General features: G+C 32.5%; 1 protein-coding gene across 3 annotated transcripts in view; it reads left to right on the top strand.

Moving 5' to 3' along the window:
- Positions 1 to 15,667, top strand: part of LOC105195512 (sodium/potassium/calcium exchanger 4) — a 129,806-nt gene that overhangs the window by 82,080 nt on the left and 32,059 nt on the right. For all 3 annotated transcript variants that reach the window (XM_039452046.1, XM_039452047.1, XM_039452045.1), the window contains exon 3: positions 4,393 to 4,580. In XM_039452046.1, the coding sequence (XP_039307980.1) occupies positions 4,393 to 4,580 (188 nt within the window). The remainder of the gene's footprint in view (positions 1 to 4,392; positions 4,581 to 15,667) is intronic.

The raw sequence follows: 15,667 nt of genomic DNA, 5'->3' as shown, positions 1-15,667 counted from the left end.
TTTGCGAAAAAAATTTATCCTATTCCGTGGAGTGCGTCAAACTATGCAAATGTTTAAAAACAAAACACGCCCTTACTTAAAAAAAAAAACGGTAGAAGAAGAAAAACAGAAATTTAAAATTAACTAAATGCACCTTAATGTAGAGACTTTAAGCTTTAAAATAAAAAAATTTTTAAGTACGATAATTTTTAACGAAGTTATGCTAATTTAAAGTTGTGCGAAATTTTGGTATATATGAGTGTTGCGATAATTTTGTTGCCTAATGTATATTGACCAAAATATTTCATTAACATTTTTTTAATCTCACATTCAATCTAGACGTTACTAAAAGCTATAAAGTTCTTCTATGTCTCCAGCTAGAATGTCAGTCCTAGTCCAATGTTAGTACTGGGTCTTATATATGGACTTAAGTTTGATTGATATATACTATAACTGTTAATTTATGCTGGAACCGGTAAAGTTCAAATTCAAACTTTGAGGTTTTTTACATCTTACAGGGAAAGTAACAAAAGTGTCCGCCTTAGATTTAAACAAGCTTTTAATATGTTGTAGTACAGATAAAAATAAAGGACACGTATTTTTTATACGTGCCCAATCTCAATTTTAGGAGTGAAACATCCCTTTAAAGAAAATCGGTTTTTTTCTTTCGTAGCGTATATTGTCGAAACTATAAGAGATATGTTTTAAATGAAAGTTGAAGAGTACTTTATAACGGCGGAAAAATTTTTTAAATATTTAACACTTTTTCCCACGACTTACCTATTTTTTCAAAATTTTTATTTCTCTTTATAAGCAAAATAAAGCTTACTTCATTGTGAATTCAATGGTATATGACAAAGTTATGTTGCGACATTTCAATAATAACTAAAAATCACTCGATAACGCATGGTACGCGCATCCGTCCGTGTATTACGGAAGTGATTCCCTCCAATTTCAAAGTGCCTTTAATATGTTGTACACCCAAGGACTTTGATTCTGTCCATGGGAAAATTTTCCAAACTGAGAAGTCGCTATCTTTCTACATACTTACAGTTCATGATTAACGTAACGACCAATAAGCTTTAATTGTTTCATTAATCATGAACTGCGAGTATGTAGAAAGTGGTGACTTCTCAGTTTGGAAAATTTTCCCATGAACAGAATCAAAGTCCTTGGGTGTACAGATAAAAATACGAGACACGTATTTTTTTATAAGTGCACTTTTAAGAGTAAAACACCTTTGAAGAAAATTGGTTTTCCTTTTTAAACGTGCATTATCAAAACTATAAGAAATAGAGAAAAATGTTCTAAATGAAAGTTGAATGGCTGCAAGAATACTTTATAACAGTAATAAAAAAAAATTTTTTTTCAATTTTTTTAATACTTTTTTTCACCATTTATTTATTTTTTCAAAATTTTTATTTCTTTTTATAAGCAAAATAAAGCTCATTTTATTACGAATTCAATAGTATATAATAATTATGTTACGATATTTCCATTTTCCAAAAATAATTAAAAACCACTCCTTAACGCATGGTACCGCCTACCCATCCGTGCGTTCAATATTACTTCACAATAAAACGAATCTCTTTTATATGACGTTGACTACGCAAAAGAGCATGAAGACAAATCAATACAATATAATAAATGTTGAAATAAGAATTTTATAATAATAATAATAGTAATAATAAAATAATAGTGACTTTTTTAAATCGCTAAAATTAATCAAATTTCTTTGATAATATGTCACAATATATACGGAAAACAAATTATGAATAAAGAATTTATTATTTATTCATAACTTGTTTTTAATTGCAAATATTTCTCTTGGTTATTTCAAAATAAAATGACATCAGACTGAAGAATAACAATTACGGTGTTGTAAGACATTAATTTTTTGTGTACAAAATAATAAATATAATTAATATAAGTTAAACATTTATTTACTTGTCTACATGATTCGACTAGAACATTTGTTCTCTTTAGCATTTTACAGACAAGGAGACTTGGTTTACAAAAAATTATTCCTCACACTTTCCATACCTTTGTTATCTAATGTCATTGTTATCTAGTTCATCAACTAACAAAAGAACTAACATAAAATTTAAAAATTAGTTTGAAGTTTCACCTTTTATACTGCATTTATACAATTAAATTTATGTGTTTATTATATACTAAAATTTGATTAGTGTAAAAATATGCATAACGACGCCATTTGGCGCATGCACTTAGGATCATCTCTTATCTTAAAATTTAATTTTTACGTCTCGGAGTCTCGGCAGTATTAAACTTAATATGTATACGTTCAAGGTTACATCAATGTTTTTCTCGATATGTGCAATTTTATGATATTTACGCAGACTGTCTTCGAAATGTTTTTGTCATGTCCTATTATGAAAAAATAAGAGAAAAGCATGATGCGTGAAGTATTGAATACACGTACCATATGTTTATAGAAAGATTTCTAATTATTTTTGGAAAATGGAAATGTTGCAACATAATTTTATCATGCACCATTGAATTTGTAATAAAATAAGCTTTATTTTGCTTATAAAAAGAAATAAAACTATTGAAAAAAATAGGTAGATGATGGGAAAAAGTATTTAAAAAAATTTTAATTTTTTTTATCATTATTATAAAATACTCTTGCAACCAATCAACTTTCATTCAGAACAATTTTCTCTATCTCTTATAGTTTCGACGGGAAAGCATCTATTTGAACACAGTACAATTGGACACAACCAATCACAGTGACTGGTGCCTAGTAATTTTCTTCTGTTCATGCGCTGTGAATGGTTGGGTCCAATTGTACTATGTACAAATGGATGCTTCTTCTTTCGACGATACAATCTTCAAAAGAAAAATACCGGGTAATTATTTATTATAGGGACCCAGTTCTAATCATGTTGACGTTGATATATGTTATAAAGGCAAGGATACTGACCAACTTTTCCTTATAAATTAATTAGCGCTCTCCTACAGATTTCGAGATATACTTAGAGAAAAAAAAACAGTTTTTCTTAATTATTTAAGAAAAAATTTATTTTACAAAAAATGAAGGTTGTGATAAGTTTTACACATAAGGTTCTATACATACTTTACCTAATTCCAATACTTTAGGAGTTATAATCAAAAACCATTTTAAAAAACTTTGACAAATTCAAATTTTCACATGTACAGACAACGCGTAGATAGGGGTGGGACTCCGCCCCTCCCCCTGCATCCCCACTTCGTACTTTTTCTAACCAAATCCAACTCTATTTTAGTTACAATTTGGTCATAATTTCAAATCTAATATCGCAACTTAATCAATTGCATATCTTTGGTCAAATTACAACTAAAATAGGGTTAGGTTAGGTTAGGTTAGGTTAGAAAAAATACTGAGAAAGGTGCAAGGGGAGAGGCGGAACTCCTCTCCCGTCCACGCATTCTCTGTATCATTTGGGTTTTCTACTTTTCACGCAAAATGAACTCTTCAAGTGTGTAGTACATAAACATTCTCTCCCGCACTCCCCCTCTGTGTATGTATACGCGTGCGTGCGTGCGCGCGTGCGCGTGTGTGTGCGTGCGTGCGCGCGTGCGCGTGTGTGTGCGTGCGTGCGCGCGCGCGTGTGTGTGTGTAGTTATTACTGAAAACAAATTATTAATAAAAATTGTAAAACTTATTTTTTTTACAGTTTTTTTTATTATAACGACTAAAGTATTGAAGTTAGGTAAAATATGTATATGACCTTTTTTGTAGTGCTTATCACAAGCTCCATTTTTTGTTTGAATTTTTTTTTGTAAAATGAATATTTTCTGAAATAATTTAGAAAAATTTTTTTCTTTTTTTATGTATATTTTAAAAATTATACAAGAACGCCAATTAATTTATAAGGAAAAGTTGTTCAGTATCCTTGCCTCTATAATATATGTCAAGCTCAACATGATTGAAGCTGGGTCCTCTATAATAAATAATTACCAAAAATTGAGTTTTTTTCAAAAGAGTGTTGCACCCCCTAAAATTGAAATTGGATACGAATAAAAAAATATACGTCTCTTATTTTTATCTGTACTACAATATATTGAAAGTTCGTTTAAATCTGAGACGGACACTTTGGTGACTTTCCTTGTTAGTATCTATATGTATGTATGTTTATTAAATTAATCCTTTCAGAGTTATAATTTTTTTACGTTTACTAAAAAAATACAAATTGCAAATATTATTAAAATTTAAACAAAGTACAATTGTAAAAAATACCTTTTTTTACCAACTAAAGTAGTTCTTATCACCTTGAAAACTTTGACCGATACGTGAAAATGTAATATAAATAATCAAAGTGGATATTAATCGGTCACAACTAGATCTTAATGTTTTTACATGTAAAAGATAAAAGATTGTAAAAGTAAATCAAGATTGACGTTGCATTTTAGCACTCTCGATGTCAAAAGACGTAGCTGGCGCGACGTTTATGGCGGCGGCAACGTCGGCCCCAGAACTATTCGTAAATGCCATCGGAACATTCATCACGGAAGGTGACATTGGCGTTGGGACGATAGTAGGTTCCGCAGTATTCAACATCCTAGCTGTTCCAGCCTGTTGCGGCATTGGTGCAGGAATGGTAGGTTGCAAAAGTGTCCCATAGTTTTTTATAGAAAAATCTAACGAATGCGAAGTAGAAAGCACAAACAAATTTAGCTACGGTTCGGAACAGTAACAACAACATCAATAATAATAATGATGATGATGATGACGATAACGATGACAATAACGATAATGGTAGTAGCAGTAGCAGTAGCAGTAGACGTAGTAATAGTAATAGTAGCTACTTCATTGAGTGCATCAGTTTACAAATAAATAGGTAATAAGATACACAGGGTGATTCAGAACGACCTATGTGTCCCTGTAAAGCCGTGTTCTTGGATAAATTCTGAAACGATTTTTTCTGTACGAAAATTTTATCCGACTCTTACTTTTTAAATAATAAGACGATAAACTTAGCGAATCACGGGCCGTATACACATAGTAGATAAAAGCGGCGCAACTCAGCGTCCGACGCGAGCGCTTACCCGGATGAGTTGCGCCGCCTTTGTCTACTATGTGTACACGGCCCGTGATTCGCTAAGTTTATTGTCTTCTTATTCAAAAAGTAAGAGTTGGATAAAATTTTCGTACAGGAAAAATCGTCTCAGAATTTATCCAAGAACACGTCTTTACAGGGACACATGGGTCGTACTGAATCACCCTGTATATACAGACAAGAAATTTATGGAGATATCAAGTGCACGCAATAGGTGGGGCAGCAGTTGGAAAATTGATTTAAAGCCATATCTGAGCATTATAAATATGCAATAATTAGTAGAACAAAAGTAAATTACATGAAAGAAACCTAGAAATAAACAATACTTAATAAAGAAAATAAACAAAAAATTCAAGCCAAATCATAGCATAAAAGAAAAATAAAATTTTTCTACATAATTTTTCTACACTAGGCAACAAAATTATCGCAACACTTATTTATACAAAATTTTGCACAACTTCAAATATTTATAACTTCGTTACAAATTATTGTACTTAAAAGTTTTTTCTCATTTTAAAGCTTAAAGTAGAAACTTTAAGATGCATTTGGTCAATTTTAAATTTTTGCTTTCCTCTTTTCGCTGTTTCTTTAAAAGCAAAGATGTGTTTTGTTTCCAAACATTTGCATAGTTTGACGCATTCCACGGGTAGGATAAATTTTTTTTTGCAAATATCACGATAGCCATCGTAAAATTTGAAGTTTTCCCTGCAAATTGAAAAAAAATCAGGATTGTATGATTTTTTTCGAGAAGTTAGGATGTATCAAAGTTATGTATGCATTTTTGTTAGTTACCGCTAGCAATTACCCGGATTTTGATTTGTCTTATTGATGATAAAATGATTTTCTCTAGCTGATGTTATTCGTTTTTGATTTTATGGAAATCAATGTAAATTGCTATATTTCACAGCGTTTCTCTGAATCATGCAAAAACTGTAAACATCAAAATTCTATATAAGCGTAAATTTTTTCTTTACTGTATTTATTTAAGAAGCAAACGATAAAGTCGTAACAATGCCTAGTTTGAACAAAATTCAATGTGGGCAAATCATTACTCTTTTGGAAGGATTGAATCAAAGATATGTTGCAAGGAGAATAGGTGTTCATCGATCCTCTATCTCTCGAATTTGGGCTCGTTATCAAGAAACAGGCGGATTTTATCGAAGAAGAGGACAAGGTTAAAAACGAATAACGTCAGCTAGAGAAGATCGCTTCATCATCAATGAGACAAATCAAAATTCGGGTAATGCAGGCGGTAACTGACAAAAATGCAACATAACTTTGATACATCCTAACCCCTTGAAAAGAAATCGTACAAACCTGATTTTTTTTTTAATTTACAGAGAAAGCTCCAAATTTAACGATGGCTATCGTGACATTTGCAAAAAAAATTTATCCTACCCCATGGAGTGCGTCAAACTATGCAAATGTTTAGAAACAAAACACGTCCTTACTTTTAAAGAAACAGAAAGAGGAAAGCAGAAATTCATAATTGACCAAATGTATCTTAAAGTAGAAATTTTAAAATGAAAAAAAAACTTTCAAGTATATTTTTTCACAATAATTTTTAATGAAATTATGATTATTTAAAGTTGTGTAAAATTTTGGTATAAATGAGTGTTGCGATAATTTTGTTGTTTAGTATATATGGCAAATAAATTATTGGGTGTATACAACTCAGTTCGGTCCGTTTTCAAAAGATGGCTCTAAGTGCAATAAATAATTGACGGCGACAGCTGATTTTTGCTGTATCGTGAACTGTCAACATCTGTCAACCAAATATTGTTTACAAGCCTTTAAGTTTTGTACAACAAGTTTAATTTTTACTGCGTTGAAAATGTCGAGTTTCGTTCCAAATAAGCACCATTTGCGGGAAGTTTTGATTTTCTGTTTTAATTGGAAGAAATGCAGCATGAAGCTCATCGAATGCTTGTGGAAGTGTATGGTGAATCTGCACCATCGGATAAATCTTGCAGAGAATGGTTTTGACGTTTTTAAAGTGGTAATTTTAATGTTGAAAACAAAGAGCGTTTGGGTCAACCAAAAAAGTTTGAAGATGAATTAGAAAAATTACTCAATCAAGATTTGTGTCAAACGCAAGAAGAGCTTGCAAAAATATTGGAAGTTACTCAACAAGCTATTTCAAAACAACTCAAAGCCGCGGATACATCCAAAAGCAAGAAAATTGGGTCTCATACAAATTGAAACCGAGAGATATCGGACGACGATTCTGCAATGTTGCTCGAATGGTACAAAAAGGAATTTTTTCTGCATTGAATCATTACCGGGGACAAAAAATGGATTCACTACGACAAACCAAAACGTAAAAAATTGTATGTAAAGCCCGGCCAACCGGAAACATCAACACCGAAGCCGAATATCCATGGTGCCAATGTAAATCTCTGTATTTGAGATTAAAAGAGTGTGATCCGCTATGAGCTGCTAAAACCTGATCAAACCTCACGGGAGACTACAGGCAACAATTAATCCATTTAAAGCGAGCTATAGCCGAAAAACGTCCAGAATATGCGACCAAATACGAGTCCATAATCTTTCACCATGACAACGCTTGGCCTCATGTTACTGTTCAGGTAAACTATTTGGAAAATAGCGAATGGGAAGTTCTGGTTCACCCGCTTTATAGCCCAGTCCTTGCCCCTTCCGACTACCATTTATTTCGATCAATGCAGAACGCTTTGACTGGAATACGCTTTACTTCAGAACAGAATGTCAAAAATTGGCTTAATTCATTAGTGGCTTCAAAAAATGAAGGCTTCTTCAGCGACGGAATCCATAAATTGCTAAAAAGATGGAAAAAAGTAATGGCTAGCGATGGACAATACTTTGAATGGACAATACCTTGAAAGCTAATAATTCATTTTATCAAATAAATGCGTTTTTCAAACAAACAAACGGACCAAATTAAGTTGTACACTCAATACAACAAATAACATATCAGAAAATTATATCAATTAAAAGCGAGTACAATAATTTAAATAAAATATATAAATATAAATCGGAATAAATAATAAAAATTATAAAAGTAAACAAAATAGGAATAAATATAATATGAATAAACTGATGTAAGCAAGTCAATTATAACAAATAGGAATACATCGACAGCTTCAACCGAAACTCAAATATAGGTTGGTATTCATAGTTAATTCTTATTTCAAGACTGTCTTAAGTAATCTTAAGATACTAATACAGCTCTCTGACAGTACATACTAGTCATAAAGTGCTTATCTGCGGGAAAAGAATTGAAAAGTTTATCCGCCATATACGAGAGGGCACCCGTATTTTATATAACACTCACAATGTATAAAATATTTTTTGAATGAAAATAAATTTGAATTTAATAGTACGCACGAATGTACTAACGAGTGTGCACCGCGCACACACACACGCACGCGCGCACGCACACGAATATTCGGCAATCTGACATGTAACAATGCAAAGCTAAGATTATTATGTAATATATAAAATAATCGAATTATTTACAATAATTATCTGAAATGTAAAATATGTGATAAATGTAAATTATTTGAAATTGATGATAAAATATTATTTATTATTATTAGTAAAAATACGAAAGTTTTTTTTAATTATTTTGAAAATAATAAAAGGTCTAAACATACTATTATTCAAACAATCTAAAACGTTTATCTTTTTATTATCCTAAATTTTTTCATGTATTGTAAAAAATAGAAAAAAATAAATACAAAAAATATTAAATTAGAAAGATATTCGACTGTTCATGTAACAAACAAATCTAAATAAGAACGCCTTTACGGTTGTAGCTGGATCTTGGTGCTTTTGTATTTACTTATGTGATTTTATATGCTTTTTTAGATTCAACACAAACTGCGGGCCGTTACTTTTGGTCGTAACACAGCTATAATCGAACAAGAGTCAGTAATAACACATTTATTATTAAATTAAAATTAATTTAATGATACACGATGCTCACTAGCATCAAATATTAACTCTCTCCTCCCTGAAAAAACTATAAAGAATTTATTTCGATTATAGCTGTGTTACGACCAAAAGTAACGGCGCACAGTTTGTGTTGAATCTAAGAAAGTATATAAAATTAACGAGTAAATACAAAAGCACCAAGATCCAGTTATGACCGTGAAGGCATTCTTATTTAGATTTGTATGTTACAAAAAATATTATTTTGAAAAATATATTTCTTTAAAAATTTTATCAAAATGTAAACTCTAACCTAGATAAACTCTAACCTAGAACCTATATAACTTGTATAATGGAATCGAATTGCGAAAGGAACAAATACATGCTTTATGAGCGTCGCCATGTTACTCACGAGCTTCGCCTGGCTCCCCCTCGGGATCGGTAGTACCACTAGCAATCCTGTGGGCGCGCTTGCAGCGCCAAATGTTGCCCCACAACTTGATTTTTTAACCGTTTTAACGTTAATTTTTATAGTATTTAATCTCAGACAGCACATAGTCCGGAAATTGCAAACTACGGACTTAAAAATAAGTGTATTAAGTTATAGTGTTAAGAAATCATATCGTAAAACTGGTAATTTTGGTACTGGTGAGATACTATCATACAACAACACTTTTTGAATTTTTTCAAAAAATTTTTTATTTTTAGAAAAAAAAATCGAAAAAGAGGGTCAGTAAAATTGGCCCATTTCTTGGACCTTGAATTTCAAACTTTTCTTTAGGCCAAATAATATTATGTAATGGAACATTAATCCCAGAAAAATTTGAACATGAGCACAAGCGCGGTTCCGGAGATATAAAGGATTGAAAGTGATGGTTTCTCATAACACAGGGCGCCGTTTTTAGACTTTTTTTCTGTTGTTTGAATAAAAGTTACCATTTCCCATTGTATTTTTGCGCGCTGAACACAAATCTGGTAAGCAAATTGCTCTATCACGTCAGGTTTCTTAGAAAAATGTCAAAAATGATTATTTTTACCTCATCATGGCGTTAAAAGAAATCTACTTCTATCTATCTAAAAAAAAATATATATATATATAACAAAGTAAAATATTGTGTCTTATGGATTTTTATCCTGGATTGAAATAGGACCTTAGTTTTCCTCTAGTATGAAAACTCCCCGAGATAGATGAAGTTGAAGTGACACGTGACACCGTCTTTCACGGATTGAGATGCTTTTCTACTGAGTTTCCTTGCCTCTCACTATGCTGGATTGTTTTATGAATCGTGATAGATACATTGCATATTTCAGGATTGGGTATTTGTATCCCTTGACATTGAACAAATTCAAGGAACCATACAATTGTCATTACATAACTGCAACAAACTGCAGTCCGAGCACCACTTTGACAAGTACAATAGTACTTACGAATAGAATCTTGTCCAATTTTTGTTTTATCTATCAAAATAAAAATGTAGTGGTACTGACCACCACGGTAACGAGATTTTATATGCGCCTTAAGGGGTAACACCACCTTTGAGGCCCTAAAATGATATCTAAGTTTGGGAATTTATTGTCGGCAAATGAACGACTTTATATAGGACTTTATAAAGCCCTCTAAAAGCTTAGAGGGCTTTGTTATACATATATTGACAAGTAAAAAAATATTTTTTAATTTTCTTTTATGCACAAAATGGCAGTGTACTAGCCCATTTACGAAATTGTCTTTTCTTAAAGATGAATTTTTGCTTGCAAGTTTTCTGCGACATGATTTATGTTGGAACCAAACATAAAAAGTCTTCATGATCTACATATTCAAAACTAAGGAAGTACGTAGGGATTTTTAAAAATATTAGTTTTTATCAAAATGGCAGCTATTTATAGAAAAAAGTGGATTTGTCACCCAAAAATTTGTTTAAAAAATGCTGATTACAAAAAGAGTTTTCAACATATCGCAAAAAGCCTACGTACTTCCCTGTAGAATAGTTACAAGAAGATTGTGTTAAAATTTCAAGTCAATCGGATAAAAATTGTAAGAGTAACCTTGCACGCAAATTTGAAAAACTGTGTTTTGAGAAAAACGCGTTTAAAGTTTTGATAACTGATTTTTTGTATATAAAGTTAAAAATTTTTAATTTATCTCTAATCTGCAATGCCTGCCCCATAAAGCTGTCCTTCCACAAGTTCAGTAGCCTCATTATATTTCTTTCTCGTTGCTAATAATGATATTCTAGTTTCTTTTGCTTCTTAGGTGAGACTGCGCTCGGCAAGTACGACGCGCTGCGCATCCAATTTTTGGCAATAATAATGACAAATAGTACCCACTATGAGGTTTTAAACTTGCAAAATTTTTATTAAACTGTTATAGCCATCATTATAATAACAAACAACCAAGTTTGTTGCATAAACACAGAAAAGCTAATGGCGTCGCATAAACACAGAAACTGACGCTTTCAAAACTATTTACTAATATAGTACAAGTAATAACATATATATTGTGTTAGATAAAGGTCTATTTTTGGTATATAAATAAGGCCCAAATAACTACGAAGCATAGAGAAGACGGGGCCGATCCAAATCGCTTGCAGCTGCTCGGTAGGCGCATAGAGACGATTCATTTAATCAGCTCAAACACTATAATACAGTTTGAATTTTGTTCTAAAACTACTTACAGCATATTTTTATAAGTATAAACTAATGATTTAAGCAAAAAAAAATCGATTTTTTCAAATCTCAAAGGTGGTGTTACCCCTTAATCAATGTAGGTTTTTCAACTGAGATGTTATACTCGTACTTCTCATAGTTCAAAGCTGCTGACGGGTGATTCGATCTTGGATTAAACTTTTGTACCAAGAATATTCCTTTTTTCTGCATAGTATAAAATCGCATTGCATATTTGATAAGGTCCAAGACTCAAGTTGTACAAATCATCTATCAAAAGTTCAGGAAATCCAATGAGTCGATTATTTTCTTCGTTATCGAGTAATGTATACTCGACTCTAAAAAATGGTGCTCTCAGTTGAGGAAGATTGAATTCTTGGACAATAATTTGCAAACAATTAGGAACGTTAAGTCGAGAGTTCAGAGTCCGTGCTGTGCCTTCATGCATGATATTACTCAGAATTGGTTTATGGAATAAATTCAAGAGGGCAAAAGTAATATAGAGACAATCGAGATCGTGTTTGAGAGTTTTATTATCTGCTGGCAAAGAGAAAATCTTGAATTTACTCTTGAGACGACCAAAGATTTGCTCTATCACCCAGCGACATTTGGTTACACCTTGAAGCATTTGCTTCTGCGGTCCTTGAAGCATTTGCTTCTGCGGTATTGAGTTTACAGAAAGGTCTTCTGAGTTGTGAGGCTCCAAAGTTACGTTTTACTGTAACTTTCAAGCGTCATAACTGGGAAAATCTTTAACAAAAATAAACTTATTTAAAGTGTTTTGGAAAGCTCTCGAAATCGACTACAAGAAAATGCAATAAAAAAATATAGAATGTTAGGGAAGTACTGATACCCTTAAATTAGGGAACTATCGATACTCTAACATTGTATCTCTTATTTCTGCATATTTTTGTAGTTTATTTCGAATTTTTTCCAAAGCACTACAAAAAAGTTTATTTTTGTTAAATACTTTCCGAGTTGTGACGCTTAAAAGTTACAGTACACCGTAGCTTTCACTCACAACTCAAAAAGTACTCAACGAAAATAATAACTTTCTTGTAGTGTTTTGAAAAGGTCTCAAAATAAACTATAAGAATATGTAATAAAAAGTAGGTAGTTCCATTAAAAAAATTGGAGGTATCCTTCACGTGACCTTCAAGCAACTATTCAAGGTCAAATTAATGACACCATCTTATGACCCCCTTGAAACAATACAACTTTTGTCTGAAACATTTTCTTGTAAAATACAAGGAAACGAAAATATTTGGGGTGATAGATTCAAATGGTTCACCCTGTATATATTTTAGATAGAAACAGATTTTTTTTATTTCCATGATGAGGTAAAAATGATCATTTTTGACACTTTTCTAAAAAATCTGACGTAATAGAGCAATTTGCTTACCAGATTCGTGTTTAGCGCGCAAAAATACAATAAAAAATAGTAACTTTTATTCAAACAACAGAAAAAAAGTCTAAAAACGGCGCCCTGTGTTATGAAAAACCATCACTTTCAACCCTTTACATCTCCGGAACCGCGCTTATGCTCATCTTCAAATTTTTCTGGGATTAATGTTCCATTATATAGTACTATTTGGCATAAAGAAAAGTTTGAAATTTGAAGTCCAAGAAATAGGCTAAAAAACAGGTCTTTTTACTCACCCTCTTTGTAGAAAAATTGAAAAAACGGGTTTTTTTCCCGAGTTTTTAAAACTATAAATAAAATTACTTTTACAACAAATTAATTATAAAATTGTTAAAAATTATTAAATTTGAAGTATTTGAATTAAAATAAATAAAAACATAAAATAGAAACTATTCTTCTTTTATTGCACATTGTGTGTGCGTGCGTGTTTTTAACAGCTTGGTTGTACAGCAAAATAAAAATTCCAGAACATAGATCCGTGTTCGTTTTTAACTCGCCATTTTAACTGTATGCCTTTCTACTTTTGTTGCCAACCTATGTATCTTACGGAACTAAAACTAAACTCATAAATTTTATAAATCAATGAAACTGCAACGTTTAAATAGATATTACACTTAAATTCCTACAAGATCTGTTATGATCATATGATACTAGAGAGATATTTAACCGATACATGTACCTAACATACAAATTGAAATAAGAAGACTTATTCGGTCATAGCTAGATCTTACAATTATGATCTTACGTGCTTTATATATACGAGGTATGATCAAAAAGTAAGGTGACTTTTTGAATTTCGCGCGCTCTGTACACTTTAATTTCAAATCTTTTTTTTTTTTGTGTTGGTACACTCGTCACGATCATATGTGCACAGTTTTGACTATATAGCATGTGTTGTTTTTATGTGAGAGGCATAAAGGTTAGACTCGTGTTTGCGTGCTCGGCGATTTTTTGCTGTTGAAAATAATGGAGCAGAGAGTTTGTATTAATTTTTGTGTAAAAAATGGTATTAAGTGTTCAAAAACTCTTGAAATGTTGACAGTTGCGTACGGTGAGTCAACTTTGAGCAAAAAAAAACGTTTATGGTATAAGTTATTCCAAGAGGGCCGAGAAAATGTTAACGATGAACCTCGCTCTGGACGCCCCAGCACGTCAAAAACCGACGAAAATGTTCAGGAAGTGAAAGAAATTGTGTTAAAAAATCGTCGAATCACGATTAGAGAAATAGCTGATGATTTTAACATATCGTTTGGCTCATGCCAATCAATTTTAAAGGATGTTTTGGGTATGACACGTGTGTCAGCGAAATTCGTTCCAAAACTGCTTAATTTTGATCAGAAGCAGCGTCGCATGAACATCGCCCAAGACATGTTGAACGACGTCAATGATGATCCTGATCTGCTCAAAAGGGTTATAACTGGTGACGAAACATGGGTATATAGTTATGACGTCGAAACCAAAGCCCAATCATCCCAGTGGAAGAGCCCAAGAGAGCCAAGACCGAAAAAGGCACGCCAAGTTCGTTCGAATGTGAAGATTTTGCTCACAATTTTCTTTGATTACCATGACGTTGTGCGTCAAGAATTCCTACCACAAGGTCGTACGGTAAACAAGGAGTATTACCTTGAGGTTATGCGGCGTTTACGTGAATCAATAAGAAAAAAACGTCCGGAAGTGTGGAAAGAAAATTCATGGATTCTGAACCATGATAATGCATCTGCGCACACGTCGTTACTAGTGAGTACTTTTTTGGCCAAAAACAATACTATCATCATGCCTCAGCCACAGTATTCACCAGACTTGGCCCCCTGCGACTTTTTCCTCTTTCCAAAATTGAAAAGGCCTATGAAAAGACGAAGATTTGCGACGATTTAGGAGATTAAGGCTGCATCGCTGGAGGAGCTCAAGGCAATACCCAAAAGTGCATTTCAGAAATGTTTTGACGACTGGAAAAAGCGCTGGCACAAATGCATTGTATCAGAGGGGGATTATTTTGAAGGGGATAACATAATTTTGGATGAATAAATGAATATTTTTTTATAAAAATGAAAAGTCACCTTACTTTTTGATCACACCTCGTACGTGTGATTTTATATACTTTCTCGGACTCAACCAAACTGCGCGCCGTTACTTTCGGTCATATAACACAGTTATGATCGAATAAGAGTTAGTAATATCACTTTTTATTGAATTAAAATTAATTTAATAATACTTGATGCTTACTAGCATCTATATTAACCCTTTCCCCCCCCCTGAAAAAACTGTAAAGAATTTATTGCGAAATTTTTTTTTTTTTTTTGTAACGGAGGGGAGAGAGGGGAGATGCGTTACCGCATACCCCAAGCCCCTAAAACCCCTTCGAATGTCCTGCACTAGTCCTTACGGGGGGAGCTCCGGGAACGCGTGCAGCATACTTCCGGAGCCCCCCCGACCCAGGGTTCGAACCTGGAACCTCCCGAACCATGGTCGAGTTGACTAAGACACCCGGTACGGGTGTCTTAGCCAACTCGACCACTGAGGCTGTGGTAATATTTCTCGCAATAATTAACTTAAGAAAAATGTTTTTTAAATGTCATAAAAACATTTTTTAAACATTTAAAGAAAACGTTTATTAAACGTGAAAAAATTTTTT

This window comes from Solenopsis invicta, chromosome 7 (assembly GCF_016802725.1).
Source record: "Solenopsis invicta isolate M01_SB chromosome 7, UNIL_Sinv_3.0, whole genome shotgun sequence".
Classification (NCBI taxonomy): domain Eukaryota; kingdom Metazoa; phylum Arthropoda; class Insecta; order Hymenoptera; family Formicidae; genus Solenopsis; species Solenopsis invicta.
Note: the sequence above shows the minus strand (reverse complement) of the source record. Positions and strands in the feature narration are given on the sequence as shown.